Source organism: Sturnus vulgaris, chromosome 13 (genome assembly GCF_052056855.1).
Source record: "Sturnus vulgaris isolate bStuVul1 chromosome 13, bStuVul1.hap1, whole genome shotgun sequence".
NCBI classification, from domain to species: domain Eukaryota; kingdom Metazoa; phylum Chordata; class Aves; order Passeriformes; family Sturnidae; genus Sturnus; species Sturnus vulgaris.
Window position 1 is genome coordinate 3,998,395 of NC_142255.1, and position 23,882 is coordinate 4,022,276.

General features: G+C 42.4%; 3 protein-coding genes across 10 annotated transcripts in view; 1 reads left to right on the forward strand and 2 right to left on the reverse strand.

Moving 5' to 3' along the window:
• HERC1 (HECT and RLD domain containing E3 ubiquitin protein ligase family member 1) overlaps positions 1–6,431 on the forward strand; it is an 82,360-nt gene extending 75,929 nt beyond the window's left edge. For all 4 annotated transcript variants that reach the window (XM_088172376.1, XM_088172377.1, XM_088172380.1 and 1 more), the window contains 9 exons: positions 779–917; positions 1,205–1,374; positions 1,722–1,891; positions 2,052–2,217; positions 2,508–2,584; positions 2,993–3,245; positions 3,494–3,646; positions 4,572–4,877; positions 5,764–6,431. In XM_088172376.1, the coding sequence (XP_088028502.1) occupies positions 779–917; positions 1,205–1,374; positions 1,722–1,891; positions 2,052–2,217; positions 2,508–2,584; positions 2,993–3,245; positions 3,494–3,646; positions 4,572–4,877; positions 5,764–5,949 (1,620 nt within the window). In that variant the 3' untranslated portion in view covers positions 5,950–6,431. The remainder of the gene's footprint in view (positions 1–778; positions 918–1,204; positions 1,375–1,721; positions 1,892–2,051; positions 2,218–2,507; positions 2,585–2,992; positions 3,246–3,493; positions 3,647–4,571; positions 4,878–5,763) is intronic.
• Positions 6,432–8,067: 1,636 nt separating this feature from the next.
• FBXL22 (F-box and leucine rich repeat protein 22) lies at positions 8,068–14,548 on the reverse strand. Its single transcript, XM_014879138.2, has 2 exons — positions 12,339–14,548; positions 8,068–10,499 (listed from the first exon to the last, which is right to left on the reverse strand). The coding sequence occupies exons 1-2, from the start codon at positions 12,758–12,760 to the stop codon at positions 10,154–10,156; spliced, it is 768 nt and encodes a 255-aa protein (XP_014734624.2). The 5' UTR covers positions 12,761–14,548; the 3' UTR covers positions 8,068–10,153.
• Positions 14,549–17,514: 2,966 nt separating this feature from the next.
• Positions 17,515–23,882, reverse strand: part of USP3 (ubiquitin specific peptidase 3) — a 74,177-nt gene continuing 67,809 nt past the window's right edge. For all 5 annotated transcript variants that reach the window (XM_088172382.1, XM_014879132.2, XM_014879136.2 and 2 more), the window contains exons 9-15: positions 22,374–22,520; positions 20,553–20,659; positions 20,313–20,393; positions 19,535–19,653; positions 19,263–19,376; positions 19,073–19,140; positions 17,515–18,320 (exon numbers count right to left, since the gene is read on the reverse strand). In XM_088172382.1, the coding sequence (XP_088028508.1) occupies positions 18,155–18,320; positions 19,073–19,140; positions 19,263–19,376; positions 19,535–19,653; positions 20,313–20,393; positions 20,553–20,659; positions 22,374–22,520 (802 nt within the window). In that variant the 3' untranslated portion in view covers positions 17,515–18,154. The remainder of the gene's footprint in view (positions 18,321–19,072; positions 19,141–19,262; positions 19,377–19,534; positions 19,654–20,312; positions 20,394–20,552; positions 20,660–22,373; positions 22,521–23,882) is intronic.

Sequence of the window (23,882 nt, forward strand, 5' to 3'; positions counted from 1 at the left end):
CTCTCAATGTATTAGCTACTGGTGTTTCAGGAAGTTTGGCCAAAGTTCATTCTGTGATTAAGTTTTTGAGAAGGCTGATTGAACAAGGCTTTTGGATTAATTTTTGAGGAACTTCTTTGAGGTGGTTATTTAAAATTACTTTCATTTGGGTTTTTTTTAATATGGTACTTTGTATTTTTGGAAGAGAAAAAGTAGTGTAAAAATGTAGAGAAATTAATTCTGAAAGCTGTTTATGTGATTTTCCTTGTGGTTCGAAACACTGTTTTTTATATGAAGTGGGGAAAAAATACACTTTTGTGATACAAAATTTTTAACTCACAGAATACGAAGTTAGGATATGATATGAAACTTAGTGAAAAGTCACAACAGATTCAGTGAACGTTCTCTTTACACAAACTGTGTTGTTGTAAACCAGGATTTACATTGTAGAGCAAACATGCTGTATAAATAGCACAGAGGAGATGTAGGAGCTTTATTGTCTATGTATGAGAGACTGCAGTACAGGACTTAGCAGCATGGATCAGATCCTCAGTCTGGGAAAGATTTTTTCAAGGAATCTCCAGCTGTTTTAAGGTCTCTTTGACACCTGGATCTGTTATTCCTGTTGGGAGCAGATACAGTATTTTGTCAAAAATAAAAGGTGAAAATATATGTATACGGCAAATATTTTTTATGACAATATATGCTGTAAAAAAATAGGATTTTTTCCCGTGTGCTCTGAATTGTTGCTTGGAGAGTTGCAGCAATCTCATCATCTGTTGATGGTTGGCTCTTGCAGCTGGGGCTGGGCCACACGAACCACGTGCGGGAGCCCACGCTGGTGACGGTGCTGCAGGGCAAGAACGTGCGGCAGATCTCGGCCGGGCGCTGCCACAGCGCGGCCTGGACAGCCCCGCCCGTGCCCCCGCGGGCCCCAGGTGAGCACTCAGCTTCTCTGGCCTTCTCTTCCCCCCTGGGGTCTCCTGGGCTGCCAGTGCCACAAGAATTTCTGAAGATCTGGGACAAAGTTGGTTTTGTTTTGTGTCCATACCTTGTTTTGTTTGATACCCAAATTACCTTACTCTCAATTTGGCTTCTGTCGTGGTTTAAATCCAGTGGGCAGCTGAACACAGTGGAAGCTACTGCGAGGAGAATCAGCTTCATCCCAGCCAAAGCAATACAGCTGCCCTTTCTCAAACAGTGCTTGTTTCTCGTTCTGTGGCAGGTGTTTCCGTGCCTTTGCAGCTTGGTTTACCTGATGCCATTCCACCCCAGTATGGGGCACTGAAAGAAGTGAGCATTCATACAGTGAGAGCAAGGCTCAGACTGCTGTACCATTTCTCTGACCTCATGTACTCTTCATGGCGATTACTCAACCTCAGTCCCAATAACCAGGTAAAATTCTATTTGAAAAAACTGGCTTGGTCGTATTGTTCTGCTAGAGTTTCTGACCAGATCTAGATGGACATTAGTAATAGGCTCTGCAATTTTTTGGTAAAAAAAAAATCTAAAACTAAATAATTCCGGAATAAAGCTAACTTTGTGAAGGTATTGCTTTACATTTTCACTTACGCTATCACTGATAAGACAATATTCTGGTTTCCAAAAGCTTACTAACCATAGAACTAAAACCAGAAAGTGCTGACCTGTTTCCTGAAACACTGAAGTCAGGGTTTTATTCTGTAAAGAATGGAATGAAATCCTTTATTGGTACATTGATTCTCCCTCTTGCTCTATTGCAGAACAGCACATCTCATTACAACGCTGGCACATGGGGGATCGTGCAGGGCCAGCTGAGGCCCCTGCTGGCTCCACGGGTGTACACCCTGCCCATGGTGCGCTCCATTGGCAAAACCATGGTGCAGGGCAAGAACTACGGGCCCCAGATCACTGTGAAAAGGATCTCCACCAGGTCAGTGCTGCTCTCCCAGGCCTTGGTTACCCCTCGTGTGCATGCTGACATTCATACATTGCCTTCTGCTCGGCATGCTGAGCTGGCTCTGTGACTGAGTGGCTCAGAGCTGTGCCCCGAGTGTGAGTTACATTTGTGGCCGTGTCTCTGTTCCCCCAAGGGGTCGGAAGTGCAAGCCCATTTTTGTCCAGATAGCAAGGCAAGTGGTGAAGCTGAATGCATCAGACCTGCGCTTACCCTCCCGTGCCTGGAAAGTGAAACTGGTTGGAGAAGGAGCTGATGATGCAGGTGGAGTGTTTGATGACACCATTACAGAAATGTGTCAGGTAGGTCTGGGAATATTCTGGAAGCGTGTATCAGGAATGTGTCACAGTGCAGTTGCAGGGAAAAAGCCATTGTAGCTTGACATAAAGGCGGGTCCTGAAATAAACGTGTCTTTACTGTTTAAAATCATCCTACCATGTTTACTTTCTCTCAGTGTTTCATATTAATTTGTAAGGAGTAATCATCACTGTTGTGAAATACGCTGTCTTGTAATGCTATGATGTTTTAATAGTTCTGTCATAAGTTTGCTTTCCCTCTTTCTAAGAAGGCTTTTTTGTTGTTGAATTTTAAGGAACTGGAAACTGGAATAGTAGACCTGCTTATTCCTTCTCCAAATGCTACAGCTGAAGTAGGCTACAATAGGGATAGGTAAGTTGTCCAGGACTTGCTTTTATTGCAGATAGTAGTGAAAATGCATATCTTCTACTGACTCTTTTATTAAATTATGAAATTTCATGGTTGTCTCTAGTTTATTTTTTCCTCCAGGCTGTGTTGTTACTTCATGTGGAGGCAGGGCATGGCTTTAACATGGGCTTGCTGGATTGCTGAGGGCAGAATTCAGAGTAACATTAAGATGCCAGGCTTTGTGCTCAGGAGTTCTGCCTCCCTCAGCCTCCAGTGTTTTAACAACTAAAGATAACAGTGGTCTTATTTGGACAGCCCTTGCTGATTAGTGTGCTGGCAGGTTCTGTGCTGTGCTTAGAAGTGTTTTCACTTTTACTTTTAATGAAGTAGCATAGAAATAATGCTGTTGTCACTGTTTCTTTGTCCTTTCAGGTTTCTCTTTAACCCTTCAGCATGTTTAGATGAACATCTGATGCAGTTTAAGTTCTTGGGCATTCTCATGGGTGTAGCTATTCGTACGAAAAAGCCATTAGATCTTCATTTGGCTCCAATGGTCTGGAAGCAACTTTGTTGTATCCCACTCATCTTGGAGGATTTGGAGGAGGTAGATCTGCTCTATGTGCAGACCCTCAACAGCATTCTTCACATTGAAGACAGTGGGATTACCGAAGAGAATTTCCATGAGGTAAGATAAGAAAGCCAGCACTTTTAGATTTATTCTGAAAGTAGTTACTTTATCAGATTAATTCAGATTGATCAGGACCTTCATGTCAGTATTTCTATAATTTCAATCTCCATTCTTGGGATAACAAGCACTTGGTGTGCATTTAGAATAGTTTGTGATCTTACAATATATAGTTCTAGATGACTTGTAGTAAAATGCTGTACTTGGATCACTGGAGTGACTTATGTTTTTCCTGTTTTGCATAACAGATGATTCCTTTAGATTCTTTTGTTGGCCAAAGTGCTGATGGTAAAATGGTTCCCATAATCCCTGGAGGGAACAGTATCCCACTTACCTTTTCAAACAGGAAAGAGTATGTGGAGAGGGCAATTGAGTACAGACTCCATGAAATGGACCGGCAGGTAAGAACCTCCCTGTGACCCGGCCCTGTTGTTAGGGGGAACAGGGGTGGTTTGTGCCTATTTCCATTACAGTCAGTGATAAGAAAAGCTTGGCTTTCTGCATCTTTCTGGGTCTGTGTGCTTTTAACTCCCCCACAAATTGTTTTGGCCCTTTGATAAAATTTAGTCTTGTTTTTTCTCAGTAATTGCTCAGTTGGCAAAAGAACGTTAGAAATCAGAGCTGGTCTTCCATTTGAGTAGCCCCACTTGAGAAAGAAACTTGCAATTTTGCATGCTGGGTACTCTGACTGGACATGTGAACAACACAGAGACTGGCTAAAGTAAATATTATTGACAAACATTTGTTTAACTTGAAACTGTTTCTCTTGTTATAATGCAAAACCTGCAAATATTTCACGGGATGTTTTGGGAAGTGTTCATTACCTATTTGCATAGGGACCCTTGTGAAAGTAGTATTCTAATTATAAGGTAAAGATGCCTGTGTGATATTACCTGCATTAGAAAACAGCTTCCTCATCAGAGGTCCCAAATCCCAAGTCTTGCAGAACAAGTACAGCATTCTCACCATACATCTGAGCTGGAACAAAGTCTTTTTTTTGTTAACACAGAGACACAGCTTGGTTTAGTCACCGTTATTTGTGCTGCCAACTTGTAATTTTAAAAAATAATTCTGTTTTGGATCAGAACGTGTTCTTTAGTGTGCAGTTACAATTTAAAATATCTGTAATATTCTCCAGAATTTTGAGAACCAATCCAGCCCTTGGTGTGTGTGGGAAGGCTGTGTTTAGCACATTGGTAATGACATTGGTAATTCTGTCTCTTGTTGCCATTTCTCAGCTGAGAAGTGTTTGTGTTTGGACGGTGCAGGAGGTGGCAGAGTCCATACAGCTGCACTTCAAACGTCTCTCCCGTTTTTGGCCAATAGGTGGCTGCTGTCAGGGAAGGAATGTCTTGGATTGTCCCCGTTCCTTTGCTGTCCCTTCTGACTGCCAAGCAGTTGGAGCAGATGGTCTGTGGAATGCCAGAAATATCAGTTGAGGTTCTGAAGAAAGTTGTGCGCTACAGAGAAGTTGATGAGCAGCATCAGCTGGTGCAGTGGTTCTGGCACACCCTGGAAGAATTTTCAAATGAGGAGAGAGTCCTTTTCATGAGGTTTGTGTCAGGAAGATCTCGATTGCCAGCCAACACAGCTGACATCTCTCAGCGATTCCAAATAATGAAGGTTGATAGGGTAAGACACTGGTGCTATTATTATTATTATTATTATTATTATTATTATTATTATTATTATTATTATTATTATTATTGTTGCTATTATTTCCTCTCTGGTATACTCTAGTGCTTTGGCACTAGGAGATATTTTCCATAATTGTAAATTTACAGAAAAGGTACGGGATGGGATATGCTCTGAGTTAATAAACTCAGACATTTTGGTTGTGTAGAAGGACATAGCTACATGAATTGCATCTTAATTTAATTGGTGATTGGAGATGAAGACAAGAAACAAACCTTTGTCTACTGTAACTGTTCCAATCTCTTTTCATTTAGTAATTTTCTAAGTTTTAATTTCGTGTAAGTGGCAACATATGACCACTAGTGAACTCTTAATATTTTAAAACCACTGCAATGAGTTTACAGTGTATTGTTTTATATACAGAGTGCATTCATTTGGAATAACTTTGGGGTTTTGTGCACATTCTCAGTGAACAATATGAACCAAAAACTTGAGTAAATCTCAGCTAATGGGGTTTGTCTGTCACCTTTGGTTAGGTGTCTCTCAGGTTGCCTTATGCTAAGGCACACTATGGTATGTAATTTGTAATTTGAACGTTGATTGGGATCTTGCAGTGGGCTGCTAAACAGCAGTGTGATCAGCTTTTCAAAAGGCTGAATTCAGTGGTGGGGTGAATTATTTGCAGAGCAGGTGCTGCAGTGGTTTTGGACATACGTGAGGATGGAACAAATGCTGTAAACAAGGGAGGTCAGTCTGCTTCTTAAAAGGAATTTGAGCTAGAATGTGAAAGTGATAGAGGCAAGGAGCAATGAAATGTGGGTATGTTGCATTTTTAACTTCATTCACAACTTACCAGTGTCCCACCTTTTATCCATTTCCACAGCCTTACGACAGCTTGCCTACCTCACAGACTTGTTTCTTTCAACTGAGGCTCCCACCTTACTCCAGTCAACTAATCATGGCAGAGCGTTTGCGCTATGCAATCAATAATTGCAGGTCTATAGACATGGACAATTACATGCTCTCCCGGAATGTGGACAATGCAGAGGGCTCAGACACAGATTATTAATATTCTGTGAACAAAATCATCTTCCTTTTACTACAAATAGTGCCCTAAGTCCAATTCATCGTTGACATAATTTTACAGTAACCATAGATGTTTTAGGAGCATAAAACCAGATCTTAATAGACGGTGGCCACATTTTAGTTACTCTAAATGTAACAAAAAATTAGATGTTTTTATTTTTTTGTGATTGTAAAAAAGAAAAAAGGAAAAACAAAACAAAAAAGTATGATCGGTAAGTTTTTTCTCCTTTTTTGGTCACTTTTGATAAGTTTGCATGGAGACATTTTGGTGCATTTTTGTTGGGAATAGTACATTTGTAAGCCCTCCCAGTGAACATGAAGAGGTGTACATTGTGTATAATTGTTCATTAGCCAGGACAGTTTTACATGAATATTCACATATTTATTTTGTTTTAATTTGAATTGCCTGTGCAGGGTTCCTTCTGCAGAGAAAAATAAAGCAAATTCAAGACTCGGTTGCTTGTATGCATTTGTGAACTGTGGTTGGTTTACTCAGGCTTCATACTTCTATATTTTGTCTCAGGAAATTATAGTCTTACCGTGTTGAGACAGGGTGTGACATATGAAGCATTTTAAAATGTTGACCCTGCTGGACTGTGCTGTGTAGTGCTCTGCCTGCTCCTGGCCTTGAGGCCCTGGCTGCTCTTCATTCCTCGTGCTGCAAGACAAGTTCATGCTGTGCTTGGTTCCTTCTTGCTTTTTGTTTAAACACTTTGCTCCTCCAGAGTAGTTGTTGACAGTAACAGCATGCTGCCACCTTGTTTCAGAAAACTTGAAATATTTTAGGCAAAATAATAATAATTTTAATGGACATGCTGACATAGTTGATTCCTGCTCAGAGTACACAAAAATTAAAATGGAAGGGACAGGGTTGTAGTTGAGGCTGTGGATTTTATTCACGTTTTTAGTTCTGCCATTGGTCTCTTTTTTTTTTGCAGCTGTAACTATTAAGATCATCGTGGTTTGGCTTACACAGTGATTGATGTTCCTGTTCAGTTAGGGCAGGGGTGCTCTGCACAAGTAGACAGATCCCTGCTGTGTGCCTCAGCAAAGTGCTGGACAAGAGGTAATTGCCCATTGTCTCCATGGAGGACATGGCTGATGCCAAGCTCCAAACACTGCTTGGTGCTCAGAGCAGGATGTACCTGGGGGAGGAAAAGGGAGAGGCTGTCCCCAGGTGAGTCAGGGCTGCTCTGCCCCCATTTCCCCCAGCCTCTTCCTCCCTCAGCTCCTTGGGAAGATGCTGTGGGGACTTGAGGGCTGGTGAAAATGTTCATTAGTGTCATCTCACCTGGGGCAAGACTGGTCCATCTGAGTCTGGAGTAGAGGGTAGAAATTCCTGGTGTTTCCTCTCATGTGTCTGTTGTACGTTAGCAAGGCTTGATTGGGAAATTTTCTGGTTGTCCAAGACTGAGCTGCTGCATTGGTGCCAGCTGACAGTGCTCAGAGGGACAGCTTGGTAAACCTGCAAATCTGGGTTTTGTCTGGTGAAGTTCTCTCAGTTAGGACTGTCTGTTTGCTCTTGAAAAAGGAAATAGCTATGATCAAAGACCACACTGCAATGTGAAACATTTGAGGGGGATCAGGAGTTGGGTCTCAAGGCTCTGAAATCAGGCAGACTTGGTTTCCTGCCTCATTGTGTATTAGGTTTCAAATGGGACTGAGGTGTTGGTGTCCCATCGCTGTTTTGTGGGGATTATAGTCACATCTTGGCCTAAATGTGTAGCTTTAATAGGTAAAAACCCACAGTATTTAAATAAATGAGGAAACTGCAGTGTTCAACCCTGTATTATTGCCTTCTGCACCTCATGGATGTGTCTGACTTAGTGGCAGTAATTTGCCAGCCTGTTTTAATCAGCACAGAAAGTAATAGAACTGTGCCTGAAGATGGCAGTTCTTTGTGGACTGTGCAGTTGGCTTTCTGGATAATGAAAATCTTTTTAGAGGCAGTTTACAGTAAAATCAGAGGGGATGTTGATTAAAGGTTTGTGCTTGATTGAACTTTAATGGCTTGGAATGAAAACTGTAGACATGGTTCCATCCTTTCATAATACCCTAAGTAAAATGTCATCGTTTTCTGTACTCAATTTTCAAATTGGAATGTGAAGTAAAAAAATTCATTATTGATGCTGGAAAAATGTATCAATACAATTGTGTACAGATTTTACCATGTCATGAACAAATATTTCCATTCAGGACGGGGAAGAACAAAGTAATAAGTTAGAGCATTGTTATATAAACAGGCAAAGAAAGCAAATGGAGAGTGTTTGAAGCCCTTTTTAGCTCTGTAAAAGAAAATTGAAAAACAAACCAAACCACAAACCTCACAAAATACCCTGTGCCCCCCCACCCCCAGTCCTGGTAGAAAACTGGCAAAAAGGCTTGAATAATATGTAGACAGATGCAAATGTGCTTTCATATCTTGTAGCTGTTGAGAACTGTTCCTGTTACGCCTGCAGAGACTCATCTTTCACCACAGAGTGCTGGCAGAGCTGGTGGCACCAGGAGATCTTTGCTTGCTGCAGTGGCTGTAGAAATCCCTGCCTTGTTTTGGCTTGTCAGCAGTGTGTGGAACTGCTGTTGTGTATCCAAGGTACGAGTTGTGTCAGCTTCCCAATTTCCAAAGCACAGTAAATCTGTTCAGCTCAGCAATGTCCTGTCACAGCCCTCAGTGCTGCCTGAGGATGGCTGTTTGTCCTGTCTGTACTTCCAGTTTTCTTCCTTATCTTGTGGTGCCCAAGGGCCCTGCTTGAACTTTAGGAAGGAGTTAATGAAATACCAGTTTTACAGTGTCATGCTGTTAAATATCTCTAAGTTATGAAGATGCAGTAATTTATTTTCCTCCTTGGCTTTCTGGGTCAGTGTTTCTTACAGATGCTCGTACTAATCAAGTGTTTCTCTAGAACTGCAGCACCGATTGACTAAGTTGCTCTAATGCTGTGATTTATTTCTTGGCTCAGCCAATTTAGAGAGTACCAAGGATATCTGTGGATTAATTAACCAGGATCAGAAGGAGAAGTAAGTATATTCAGTTATGTTGGGAGCTGTAAAGTTCTCTTTGGTCTCAAATTTTGTAGATGGTGGCATAGCATCAAAAGCATGTAAAAGAAGTTTCACTTACAGGTAGAGCAGGAAAAGGACAGCCTTGTGCTTTGGGATGAAAATAACTACTGGTTTTGTACTTTGCAGTGAGATATGGGTGTTTATATAGAGCTGGTCTGTAGTGTATTCCTAAGTTAAAGCTACAGGCTGTTAGTCACAGCTTTTTCTTGTGGGTTAGTTCTCTGAACTAGCACTTGTTCGTATTGCACTTCCTTTAATGTCAGCTTTAACAAAACTTGGTGCATCTTATATTATGTAGGTACATAGTTCAGAGGGTCCAACTGTGTTTTGTGTGCCTTGAATTCATGCTTCCCTCATTAAATAAAAAAGCCTGGTAAATTAGCTGCCACTATTAACCACTAAGGAAGTGCTGGTGGTCCATACTCTGCTTTTGCTAGAAAGACCTTTCAGGAAGTGGTTATCCTCCTTTTTGGATGGAATGACTGTCTGGATAATTCCTTTAACAGAAGTTTGTTAATCACTCTTGGCCTGAAATTCGTGAAAATCCTACAGTGACTCTCTCTGCTGTGGCTTTATGCCCATTACAGCAGGAGTTTTGAAAGTGAGGGTCCAGTCTGAACCTTGTGACCCAGTGGGAGGCTCTTCCTTAATGTTCGTGTTTTCAGGTCCCTGTGTGACTCATTCTGCCTCAGTTCACTCTGTCTGTTTCTTCCATGCAGTCAGTGAACCTTCCCATCAGACTTACTGCACCGTGTCACACTGCTGGTATACTTTCTTAAAAGTCCATAGAATTTATTGAACTTCATCAAATATTTGACCTCAGTAAACACACCACTGCTTCCCTCTTCTGAGTGAGGTGCATCTGCAGCAGGAGGGTACCAGAATTGCAGTTTTCAGCAAGTCTGGCATTTTGTGACAGCAATGCAGGGTTTTCCAGTTTCAAGGAACAACAGAGAACAAATGTTTTTTTCCTGAAGCTTGTCCAGGAGGAGATGTGTGCCTTTTCCCAGTACACCCTTTACAAAACAACCATTTGTTTGCATTTGACCAGAACCCACGGAAGCAGCCACAGTTCATTGCTACCTCAGTGATGTAAAATACCCACACTCATTATTTTGCTGCATTTAAGGCTGAACCAATTTTCTTGATGCTTTTTCAAGCATCATCTTTTTTTCTGGCTTACTGTCCGGGATCATGTTAGCACTTCTGTCTGCCCTCAGCGTTACTGAGGGACACTTTGCCCTGACTGTCTCCAGCCCGGCCTGGGTGACATTGCGGCAGAAATCCACGTGGAGCGTTCGCAGCGCCGCCCCGTGGAGCGTCACTGCCTCCAGCGTGTGGTCACTGATCCGCACACAGTTCTCCAGTTTGAGGCTCCTCAGGTTTGGGCAGTTCTTGAGAAGCTGCAAAATGCAGTCGTCTGTAACATGGCCACATCCAGAGAGGGTCAGAGACAGCAGATTTGGACATCTGAAAGCAGGATGGTGACAGGTGAGATGACAGAAATAAATCATAGAGCTTGCAGAAGCAGTGAGCATCAAGAATAAATCTGAAGGCTGGAAAAATGCCTCCTCTTCATCAGGAGGAGCAAGGAGGCACAAGTAGGTGAGCAAACATGTAGATCCTAATGTTCAGCTTAACTAAAGGCAAAGCTTAACTCCTTTGCTTTTTGTGTTGGTAGCAGCATCTCCAGCTCAGCTGGCACAGGGCCATGTGGAGGCCTATTTAAGCTGCAGCTGCACCATTTTTTCTTAAGGAGTTGGGTGGTGCTGTGCTTCTCCAGGCACAGACAGTGGAGACCCAGTAGAGAGGAGATTCATTTCAGGATGAAGTGGAGGACAGTAGAGAGAAGAGACTGCTGTGCAGACATGCTGAGCATAAGCAAGTAAGGCACTCCTACTCTTTGTTTTCAGGAATTGCAGGATGGATTTTATCTCCTTGGATTTACTGAATAGGTGCCAGCTGCTTCCTAAACAGTGTTGATGTTCAAACCCCACACAGCTCTTAAACTTTCCTTTGAGTCACTGAAACTGGTAACTCTATTGTTACAAACAATGGTGCAGCAAATGAAAAAAACTTTTTCTTGCTGCTTGAGTAGGCCTGGGGAAGTACAGGAAAGGCCTGCCCCAGTGGGGTGTTGATGCTGTGCTGGGTCCTGTGCAGCAGCCTGCAAACCTGTGCTGTGTCTGGCTCCTGACTCAGCCCCTTTCAGCATCCACCTGTTCAGCTAAACAGAGCATCACACACAGCTCTGTGTTAATGTTGCTCTCGTGAGACCTCCAGACAGAATATTTTTTCTTTTAACTCTTTTCTGTTATGAGCAGTTGGAGGAAAAAGCTGGCAGCAATCAAGAAAGGCTCTAATAGAATAAAATTAGTTCAAACTCAGGGAGTTAATTTGCATTTTTCTTTGTACACAATGCTAGGAATTTTGACTAGGAATGCTTTCAATGGGTTGCAGGAAGAAGGGGCAGTATTATCCCTTCTAGGAACAGGTGTGCTGATTCCTCCTTAATTAGTCCAGATTTTTATCAGTTGTTCTAGAACATTTACTTCAGAAATCTGGCACTCGCAATTTAATCCTTGTTTTGAAGCTGCCTTTCAGTCCTGCTGCTGGCTCTCACCAAGACACTCTGTCCTGTCACTATCCCATAATTTGTTGGATTTTTCAGTAGTTGTTCAAAGGTGAGGGCTGGCTGTGGCACAGGTGTCAGGGAGGCACTGCCGTGGCCCCTTGGCCCTGCTTTGGGACTGAGCCAGCCCTGGAGTTACCCACACACAGGACTGGCTCTGCCCCATGAGCTGCCTCCTGTCACTGCTCTGCACCCAGAAACTCCTTTTTCATGGTAGCATTTATCTTCCCTCACCGTAGTTTAGAAACAGCTGGGAGTTTAAACTTCAGTATAATAGCAATATTTATTTCTTAGACTGAACTAAAGCTGGCACTTAGTAACATGTTAATTGAACTTGGTTTTAATGAGGTGTGTTCACTGTTTGAAATCAGGACTCTGCTCCAGGCACCCCCCAGGCACTGCCAGAATGGTGCAGTTGAGCTGAGCAGCAGTGTGGGATGCAGGAGTGCATTTTCCCATGTTAATAACTAATTCTTAGAATAAAAGAAGTAAAAAACTAGGCTTAAGGAAAATCTATATGAAGTGTAACTGTAAAATTAACTTATATTACACCAAAGAAGTAAAGGCAAAGCAGTCACATATTTCATGCTCCATTTCAGGCAGGAACTATGGAGTATTTGAAATAACTCTCACTTCACTCAAGGCAGTTACTGCACACTCACACCCACAGAACGTACCTGTTGCAAACGTCTAGTAAAAAATCACTGACAGTGTTCTCATGCCTCTTACAGAAGTCTTTCTGGAAACTGTTTTTCATCCAGTCCTCAATGTTACACACCTTGACTCTCTCTGAATACCAGCAGATGGATAAGTGTTTTAAAGCAGGTCCCAGGAGAAAATTATCCTTCTTTAGTTCCACTGGCGAATGAAACTTCAACAATGACCACAGTAAAGGATCCTGAAATACTTCTAGCAACCTGTGACATGTTTTTGCTAGATTTTTCCTACTGTCTTTGTCCAGAAAAGAGAAGAGATGCAGAAGGCATTCCCGGTTGAGCTGGGTTATGTGCATTGCCCAGCAGCACTGAGAGTCTCTTGGCCTCGTGGAGTAACAGCAGTGCTGGAGGGGGCTTGCACTCACCAGGAGGCTGTTGCACATATATGGTTGTGGAATGGGGTTTATTTTTGGCTAACAACTGGTGCAGAAGCTCAGAACAGGGAAAGGAAAAGAACCATGTATGCAGCTTGTGCTTCCTTTGTCCAAGGGAATGGAATGGGCATGTACAGCTTGACTGTCATGAAATGCTTCCTTAAAAGGGATGATTTTTTTTCCCCTTATAGACTGTCCTGAAGTTTAGCAAAGCTCTTGTGCTGAGTTACTGGAGTGGGGTGGGGCTGTAGCCTACAGCTGCCAGGCAGATCTCTGTCCGTGTTTCCCAGTCAGGAGATTTGGCTTTCTGAGCAGCACTTTGGTTTTGCCGTGTGCAACACTTCTGTTCACTGATTTTTCTGAGGTTGCACGTTTGGTTCCTGTTCAAGGACTGTTACATGGATAACAGAACCTTCATAGGCAGTTTTTCAGAAGGAGCTGAACCATTCTCTGGGTGCCTTGAAGCACACACACGGTGTGCAGTTCAGTTCACAAGCCTCAGAGGTAGGGGCAGTTTCCTGCCCACAGTTATTTGAGGCTGAGCTGTGATTCTATAAACAAAGCTGGCTGTGTCCCCACCTTCTGCAGGAGGGAAGCAATGACACAGAGGCAGCCACGCATGGGAACAGCAAGCCTATATTTAGTTCCTTGTGGGCTTGTGCTTTTAATAGATGTCTTCTATTGGCTCAGGTTTTACAAGTTTGGCTGTTCTGGTTTTGTAGGTTCCATTCTGTTACCATAGAAACCTTTTTTCTACCCTTTGGTGGAAAAAGGAGATATGAAAGTGATTTTCCAGATATAAATACCTGTTGTACAGTAATTGGAGAAAGTGTAGCAGAAAGTTGTTTCTAGAAGAAAAATAAAGCTGCAGCAAGGGCAGGTTGGAATTATAATCAGTAAGAATCCCTTTAACTTTCCTGCTTGTGAATCAAAATGCTTTAGATGAAGGTATTTTACAGTCACCTTCTGCCTGGTGTTACAAGAGAATAAATACATTCAAACAATCCATTAAAAAGTTACAGCACACAGGACTGGGGGACTTTTTCAATAGTAGCTGGGAAAACATTATGTACCTGTGGCATTTTAATTAGGAGTGTTTTAATGCAGGAAAAGGTTGAGTGTGACCCAATTTTGACTCTCCATTCTTACCCTGAGAATGCAGTTTAAAATTCAACTCTGACAAACAAGATCTGAGATTTGTTTGTAGTCTGCAACAATCCTGGCTTGAGGAAACACTTGAGTATTGTGTGTGTGAACACAGATACCATACCCTGCTGCATTCTTTACTTAGTAACTTTCTACTACATAAGCTGTGTTTAACAATTGCTGGTCTTTTTGGTTTTATATCCCTTGTCATTTAATTTTTTCTTTAAAATAAGGAGATGGCTGTTCCCCCTCCCCCTTCAGAAGGAGCTCTGGTCAGTGCCTCAAAAGAGACAAGATTTCACACACCAGGTAATGCAGTCAGTGGCAAACAGCAGCTTAAAAGGTGTGCCTGCAGGTGTTGTTCCTCATTCTCATATTAGCATTTACAACTCTCAAGAACTTACCTTTGTTTTTAAGCAGGTTTAAACAGTTGAGACTTCTCAAGAGTTATACATACAGGAATACTATTTTTAAATATTAATTTTAAAAAACCCCAAATTAATAACAAATCAACAATCTGGCAATGTTGAATGACAAGGATATCAGGCTGGACTCTTACTGGACAGAGGGGACACACCACAATCTGACAAAAATTAACAGCAGTTGGGTGACAAGGCATTTAAAAAGGAGTGGCAGGTCCTCTTTGGGGTTAGGTGCTAAGTTTGGTAGAGGTGTTACACAGTTAGGAGCACTGCAACTGCTTCATTTTTTTTTTCCCAGAACGAGGTACAGTACTCTGCCATTTGTGTTCAGAGGACTGACACCAATGTTCTGCAAGCCTGTAGAAGGACAAGAGAAGTTTCATTTTCTAAGGAAAGGAGACACTTTAATGGCACATTTTCCATAAACATACTGTGTGATGAAATATAATTCACATTCATCCTGGAAACGCTCCAGAAACACACAAGATGAGCACAGTCAGTAATCCTCACTGAAAATTACACACAAGATTTTAATGGTAAACAATTACAACTATGGCACTACAGTACTTGAGAATATCCTAAAGCACGTTGGAATCAGCTGTCAGGGTGCCCATCACCTCATCAGTAAGACACAGACACATCAGTAATGAAACACTGCTGGGGGAACTCCTCAACACCACGTGTTACACTTCCCATTGATTTAGTAAAATCTTCATAAATGGCCTCCTGCTTTTGATACAAGTCCACTGTCCCTGCCTCTCTCAAACTTTTAAACTCTCCTCTCTTGCTGAAATTAAGGAGCTGGACATTTTGCAGTTTTGATTGACATAAATCTTGGCTCCAGTTGTATACGTGGCTAAACAATCACTAACAAAAGGACAACCTTTGATTGGACACATTTTGGTGAAAAAGATGCAAGTCTTTGAACTGTAGAGAGCAGTTGCTGCTTGCAGAGCAGTCTCAAGCAAGAAAAAAAATTCTTGCCAGCTAGTGTGTACTATGATGAGCAGTAAGTAGAAAAGAAACATTTGGCTTAAATGAAAGAGATATTCCCCCCCACAAGCTAGTAGATAAATATAGGATATACAAGCTAGGTTAAAAAGGTAATACTAGGCCAGGTGCAGTATATGTTACTGGTTCAGTGCTCAGTTACTTTTTTTTTTTTTTGACACCACACTGAATAGAATACAGTGGATAAGCAAAGTTCTCCACCAGGAAGAGAAATACTTGTGTTGCCACAACAAACTGTTCATACTGTCCATCTGGGTTTGCAGTGGGAGAAAGGAAAGTTAAATTAGGAAAGGATTTACAATGTACTTGTTCCAGCAAAGCATATGGCTGAGTCCTGAGCAGCACCTGCTGCAAGGCCAGCCTGCTGTGATTGCATCGTGTTCCCAGGCCGGCCCCACATGGCCCTGCTGGAGACACCACTGCCAGGAGCAAATGGGACTGAAAGAAAATGCTCAAGTGAGAACATAACTCTGACCCAAACAATTGCTGACAAAAAGAAGCTGACTGAAGTAAGTGAATGTTGCTGAAGATTATAAATTTAAATTTCTAAAAATACAGAAAGGCACATTTACATCACTGTTTTGCAAGAACACTGCATACACCTGACTGCTGTAAGTTAAAACTGTTGCTGGCCCAGAGATAGTTGTGTATTTTAAGCTTGGCATTCTCAAAGGTAAATTCTAAAGCAACTCAGTCCAAGCAGCATGCAGAGAAAACACAGCTAGAGGTGGCATCTGTGCTGCTCCCCGTGAGCAGCAGGAAGGGCAGGAATGTGGTACAATGCTTTACCTGCCCCATTTTCTGCTGGTGTAAGTATCAGCAACCTATTCTTGTTGATTAGAAGAAAGGCTCTGCCTGTAAGGAAGGGAATGTGACAAACTATCTAAAAAAGCAATGACAAGTTCTGTTTACTGTTCAACTTAAAAAGACAACATCCTTTAACTGTGTCACTATATCAAATACTAACTTTATAGTCTTAAGCTGTGCACATATTCAAAACCCATTAACTATGCTGAACAATTTCTGCAGTTTTAGATTAAGCCAATTTCTCCCTTTCCTGGTTTAAGATGCTGTGACAAAGCTCTGAAGACCAGCCCTGTACCAAAAGTGTGACTGTGATTTGTCCTTACCCTGGCCTGTGACCAGCCAGCAGGAGCCCAGGGCAAGGCCCTGCTGTGCACTCCCTGTGCCCGAGGGTGTTCTGAGCTCCACTCCAGCCCCTCCCGTGTCCTTTGGGGGCATTATAGGACTTGCAGCTGGAGTTCTTGTGTGTTTTCAGACATCTGCATTTTCTGTCCACACAACTAAGAGCTGCTGTTTTGGTGGTGGGACTCTCCATGAACTGTATTCTCCTCTTACTGAGCTTTCAGGAGAGTTCAGCTCCTTGCTTGGCACAAGGAAGCCAGCTAGAAAGGACAGATTGGGGGAACAGATCTGAAATGCAACATTTCTCCAATTTCACATGTTCTGTCAGATTCTTGGCTTTTGCAGTATTTTCCTGTCTGCCTTTCCCATCATAGTAGCTGACTTCCACTCATCAGCAATAGAGCTAAAACTGGTTTGGGTTTCATTAGCATAGTCCTTCTCCATTGCATAGCCAGGTTTCAGAAACTGCACCATGCCCCCAGTGTTCACCTAGAGACTGAACAAAAATGCAACCCTGGGCCAGTGTGTAAATGCCACAGGAGCTCCTCGAGTTCAGGCTCCCTGAGCCTGCTCCAGTCACAAGCATGCTTGGCTTAGCACTGCTCTGAGGGCTCTGCTGTGACAGACTGAGCATCCTCCCTTGAGTTTGCATTTGAACTGACAGAACAATTCCGTGCAAAGCACCTGCAACACCATCTGTCTCCTCCTGCTTCCAAGTGAACTGCAGCCATGGAGCAGAGCTGCATTTAGACCTAAGCCTGTTCTCACATACCCCAGCCCTTGGGGCTGTACTTCCAACTGCCCCCAGGATTCCACTGCCAGGAAGCCCCCCCGGTTTTCAAGTACATATAAATGTTCACTATCAAATTTCAGGATGGCAGTCTAAACCAAGAGATGCCTAATGCAATTTAGGTTCAGTTAAAAAACCATAAAGCTCAATGTAATTTAGACAGGTAATTTTAAGATAATTGTTTTAAATCTGAAGGGGGCAGGGGCAGAGCATTTCTGAGCAGAACTTGAATTAAATTGCAGTATTGATAGCATTGAACCAATTGTTTATTTACAATGATTCCTGAAAGTCACCAGCCTGAATACACACCAATATAGCAGCAATTACCTGGTCTATTTAATGATGCCACATCACCTCTCTTCTGCAGACAAAGGATGATTGGTCAGAGGTCACTGTTTAAGTTTCTTGCACGAGGGAAAATAGTACGTGCAAACAATTCCTTGATATAAAGAGATTAAATCATATCTACATAACAGGACTGAGAACAGCACAAAGTTGTATTGCTCTTCATGATCAAAAGCACATTTATGTTGCTTGTAAGGAGGACAGAGTTTCTTTGATGTAAATGTGCCTTTAGAAAGTGAGAACTGAAAAAATTAATATAAAAAGTCAAATAACTATTTCATGAAACTATATATATAAAAATTGAGTTATCACAACTAAAGCAGCAAATCAAAACCTGCTGAGGTTTTCTGGTATAACTAAAAAAAAGTTAGTTTGTGTCCAAGTTCAGTAAGTCAAATGCTACCATTGACACAACAAAACAAAAACCCACAAGAGGAAATTGCAAAGTGCACAATGAAATTAATAAGTCTTGGATCAAGTATTTATGGAAAAAATGGAAATGTTTGTCCGGTGGACTTGGTAAGTAAGAATGCAAAGGAGGTATTAAAGTTTCTCTGCTCCGGGCTTGGCTTGGCGCTCCACGTAGAAGAGGATGTAGGCCTTGGCCTTGCCCACGGTCTCCTCGTCCGTCAGGGTTACAGTACTGTCATTGAAGTGGAACCAGCGGCCCTCGTGCGCCGCGTACGCCGTGTAGTGGCCGGAGCCAACGCTGTGGGACAGGCAGAGGGACAAGTCAGGGACACACGGACTGCCAGCGGCCTGAGGACAGCAGGCACTCACGGCCCTGCACAGCAGATGCTTCTCTTTGGGGCTCAGAGTTCTCCAAATTAAAGTTTTACAAGAACACACTGTCTTGTCCTTTCTACTGTTACTCTCACCAGATCTGTTCAGGGCTGGGAAAAGTTAGAAAGATTCCCAGTAACTTTACTTAAAAATATGCAGAGCAGCAGCCCCGGGAGAGCCTGTGAGCCTTCACTGCTGTGGCAGGAAAGGCTGTGGTGATGATCTCTTTCACCAGGAGCATCTTTGGGCTGCACTTGTTCCAAGCATACTCACACACTTCTTGAGCATAAATGCAAATTTACCTTCCAACATGAATGAAAGAGGAAAAAATAGTCCTGGTTTGTAGTCATAATTTCAAAATGAAGCATTAACTTCTGGAAAGTCCCCTGACTCCTCCTCTTGGTTTAGGGCTTTTCATTAGTAGAGGCATTAGACTATTTTCATTTCATTTCACACATACAGTCATCAACCCCAGAAGCTTTCAGGGGGCATTCACAGGCCCGACTATTGGATCTATCGAAATTAATTCAGCTTAGCTCCCTGACAGTTTATAAACTACAGCTTATTTGCCCCAGTAAAAACAGAGGCCCTAGGGACAGAAAGCCCTTCATTAACTCTGCAGGTACCCGAGTGGGAGAAGGTGTGTGCCAGGAGGACAGGCTGGATCCATATACTCACCCTGAGCCGTGATGCACAACCACAGCCACGAGGTCATACAGGCAGCTCTCCGGGCCACTGTTTTCAGGCTATGGTAGGAAAAAACAGAAAACTCTTCAAATCTCAATAACACCCATTTTAATTTGTAATTGCAAAAATTTTAATTTGCATGGAACAAATTCCTGCAGGAGGCCTCAGTAGGTTTTCTTACCTCTAACAAGTAGCATTTCATGTCTAGGCCTCGCAAGGGAAACTCAACATACGTATCAACCTTGTTTCTCAGATATGCTGTCCAGTGAAAGCGTTTCAAGTGTAAGCATAGCACCTGCAGGGGGACATTACAAAAGGTGTGTTAGAGGAGGGGGCTGAACTGCTGAACTCATTGCTGGACACTGGAATAGTCATGGGGAAGGAGAGGTCCTGGTTGAACCATTATTTCCTTTAACATTTTGTCACACTTTTATTTCTCATACTTATACAAACCTTTGGTAGTTTCTGAATCCAGAACTTTTTGGTGGACTTCTGTTTCTTTTTGCATTTGTGACACATGTACAGCTCTGTCTCATCAAGTTCTTCCAGGTCTGTAAAACTGCGAAGACAATCTAGGAAAAGCAGATACATCAAGTGATTTTTGTAACATGAAATCCAACAAATACAGTAATACAGGTGTGCTCATCTGCTGCAGCCATTCTAGTTGTATCCATGTGAGCAGCAAAAAAGCAGTGTAACAATGTTCTAATACAATAACGTGTAACATGCAACCTTCCCTGTCCCTGAAAGCAGCTAGAAATAGTTTGAAAGAAAGGCATTCACAAAATCTCCACCTTCCATCCAACATTCAGCACAACTGCTTTCAAACAGAGATAAATGACTTCTAACATAGAATATTCAACTTTTAATGTTTGTTTGGCTTTTGATACAAAGAGACCAGATGCAACAACAAGAGTTTAGCTGAATATTTCATTATTTTCAGCAAGTCTACTCACAAATCTGTAGAAACTAACACCCTATAAAAACCAAGATCAGTAACAGCATTGCTGCCCGACTTGCTGGACTGCATTGATGTGGTTTAAATGCAGAACCCCCTAGAGCCACCCTCACTGTGGGCACAGCCCATGCTTCCAAGGACAGAGCCCCAGCAAACACCCCTAGGCAACACCACAGATCAGTGGCTGGGAAAACTGAACTACATTAGAAATGCTCTGACTAAACAGAAAATCCTCCTAGGCCCAGTATGATTTCATCAGCCAGGCACTCTTACCTCGTAGCGTGCACATTGGTCCACTCTCTTGGTTTTTAGTACGTTTATTTCTGAACTGACTTGGAATATCTAGCGAAAGGTCTAGAAAAGCAATGATTTAAAAAACAAAATCAGGGCTGAATAGAACAATGCCTGGTCTTTTCAGGCTGAAACTCTGGGTCTGTCATGTCACATCTAAATATGTCAAGCTTCAGATTTCATTTTCTGCTCGGTATTGGAACACAAGAGGCAGCACCTTACCTAGGAATGGGTCAAACTTTCTAGATTCAGTCCCACATATTAGGCAGTTGACTTCATTTTGAAGAATGCCTCCAAAAATGGCAGTGACAACAGTAGATGCTCCATTTCTAGACAAACAACATCAGAGAAGTACAGTCAGCCAGGTTCCCAACACCTGTCCCATGTTTGGTGCTCCCACCTGCTGATGAACAGGGACTGGGTGCTGCAGGCAGAACAGGCTTTGCAGCTGCCCAGGGGCACATCACACCTGTGGTGCCTACACTGCTTCATCCTGGACCTAAAGAAAGGCTGGACTGGGAGCTCTAAGCTCTAAGATGCTCAAACAGTGTTGTGGTGCAGTTGGGTGCATTTCTATAGTGGAGCTGCCCCTGATGCTTACACGGGTCCAGGATTTTAAGCCTTTATCTGAAACAAAAATTCCTTCTTAGGTAGGTCGAGCATATTTTTGTTTTAACTCTACAGCCTTTCTTCCATGTGCTTTTGACATCTTTGAGCACATTTCTGCACTTCACTGCCAACGACAGCTTAAGTTGCATTAAGATATGATAAACAATGTGCAAGGTCCAATTTAAAAAGCAGACAAACAAATTTTAAGTTACATTACTATACAATACTAAGGCTTGCAGAAACCTGTGTTCCTTGCCTGCACTGCACCTGCCTATTTACAGCTCATCTGACTGCTTCCTGAGCAGGAGGAAATAGCTGCTCAAATGGTCTGGTGCATAAGAAGAGAGCATTCACAGCCTATTTATTACTTTACTGGAAGCATTAAAGTGCCCTGGCCAGAAGGACAGCTTACCTCACCTCGCTGTGCATTTGAACAGCCCTTCTCAAGATAAATTTACAGTTTAATTTACATATAGGTGAACAAAGGTTAAATCCTCCTTGGATTTTGACATTCAAAATACTGACAAAATTTGTGTAGATTTCAAATATACGTCAATTCTACAAATATTTGAAGATTATTCTGGGGGATTTGCAAGCATCAGCAACACAAGGTAAGTGCAGTAAAGAGCACAGTCTGAACAAAGCATCTATAAAACCCTGCATCTCAGGCCTGCTTACTCTGTCCTAATCAGTATTGAAGGGAAAACTCAAACTCAAGTTTTCTGTAGGGAATCAAGGACTTAGGGACCAAATGTGCAGGCTGATCTGACAACTTTCCTTCCTGAAGCAAATAAAAGGTTTTCTCTCTCTGAGGGTTTCAATCTGAGAGAAAACACAGGACAGAGGTCAGAAAAAAACCAGCATTTTGAGATGGAGTTAAACATGCAAATTACACTGGTTTCAAGGTACATAGTAGCATTATCAAAATTATGCAGGGAAAAAAAAACCATCAACTCTAACTGTCAAGTGATGCACAAGATCATCTGTAGGAAAACTGACTTCAAGCTGTAACTGCACTACTCAGTCATTAATCCAGGTCTGCTGACAGTTTAAATATCAAAATCCTTGTCTGTCATTTTCGCTCCCACAGCATTCAGGCTGTCATCACCCTAAGACAATGTCTAAGGCAATTGTCTTAGGAGAAGAAAGAATTCTATGGGGTATAGAAAATAGGTTTTTATTTCTGAAAGACTAGCGAATTAAAACATCTTTACAACTTAGTCTGTATGCTCAACTCACACCTATGAAAACTACTGATCTAAGTAAGACTCTTCCTTTTGAAGGGACGCAGATCCTACAGAATGCTCATCCTTATAACCTGCAGTTTTGCACTGCCTAAAGTTAAAAGCAGTGAAGAAAACTTAAGGCACCCTGAACCTGAAATGTCAGAGCCACCGCATGAAGGCTTTGAAAAAATTAAAAACCACTTCTTACATGCAACATTTGTTGCTCGCAGACAGGTTGGAATTTTCTTGCAAGATTACTGAACGTGAAACACCATTGAAGCCACCCTGGAGTTCCAGGTGTAGATGGTCCAAAAGGTATCGCATGAACTCGTGGGCATCCTGTTGCTGGTATCCCCTTAAGAGAAAAGGAAACAACAACAAAATTGCTTTAGTGGTGACACACAGCAAGCACCAAGGTCACAGGAAAAAAACCTTTGCTTGTTCAATCATACTGAGCAGACTTCCCATATGCACGTGGTACCAAGAAAGTTTTCCAAGTAGCCTCTGGGCAACGTCCTGAGAAATTCAGTGATTTTGGTCCTTTGCAGCTCGTGCTCTCTGCATGCCTCTTGTGAGAATAGAGAAGCCTTTAATATACAGTTTGGATAGGAAAACAGCAGGGAGCAGCAGACACCTGCCCTGTGCTCACAGCCAGGCCTCCCAGAGCTGCCACGTTGTTACCTGTGCCAGGGGCACCCCAGGACTGTGTCCCTGGTAACTGAAATACACAAGGGATGGCAGCAGTGGCTTCACCTCCATCTCCTTTGGTACTGAATAGGTTTGATTTGTGCCTCAGCAGAACTGCTTTGAATCTCATTCAGACAGGGCACTATTTGTCCCTGCTTTGAATCTGCCACAGATTAGGGTCAATATATTGTAATCTCAAACCTGGTAAGATTCAAAAGAAAGACACCACAAAATGTATTGTTCATGTGGGGTGCAGAGTCCGTATTTCTCAGGTTCTCATTCGGTCATTGATCCCACTCACTTTGCAGGTACAAGTGTTTGTTTAGTCCTCTCCTTAGAAGAGGCAAGAATTTAGTCTCTAGGTTTGTTTTCCATATGCATCTTTCAGCCACTATGAAGTCTGAAATAATTAGGATGAGAGCACCATTTCTTCTAGGACGAGACCTACAGCCATGCTCGGAGTTGCACACCTCCCCTGCATACCTCATTTTCTGGGAGAGGGAGGTACTGCTGGGGTATTCAGAGCATCTCTTGAGCATTTGGATTTGGTAAGACACAGTCTTACATATGCTGTGCCATCAGCAGCAATGCTGCTCAATCACCATTATTATTTCACCACTAACTAACCTTACCAAAAGGAACAGAGAAGCCATCAGGGTAAAACGAGCCTTTTAAGTTATTTAAGCTAAATCATGCATCGAATTCAGCAAACAACTGCTGTTCACTTGCCATTAATCTACACTCTGAGACAAAGCAGGACAGGATACATACTGAAACACTGAAAGCTTTGTGCAACACTGACATAAGTATGTGCAGGTCATTGTAGGCCTAAGCTACAGAAATCCCTACACAGCAAGAGCTGGCTTCCCCTCCACCTCCTGTCCATGCTCACAAGCTGTTTCATCAGGCCTCCCCTTTTCCACCTCACTACCCCACCTAATTGCTGGCCATAACTGTCAGGTAGGAATGTCTGGGAAACAAATACAAATGGAGTTTTAATGCAAGTACTCAGGGCAAGGAAAATCCTGTA

Bases quoted from the DNA above. Each gene is read 5' to 3' on its own strand.
- FBXL22 (XM_014879138.2), bottom strand. From the start codon at position 12,760: ATGTGCAACAGCCTCCTGGTGAGTGCAAGCCCCCTCCAGCACTGCTGT. The intron at 10,500-12,338 runs GTACGTTCTGTG...TCCTGCTTTCAG, and splicing joins TTACTAGACGTTTGCAACAG to ATGTCCAAATCTGCTGTCTC.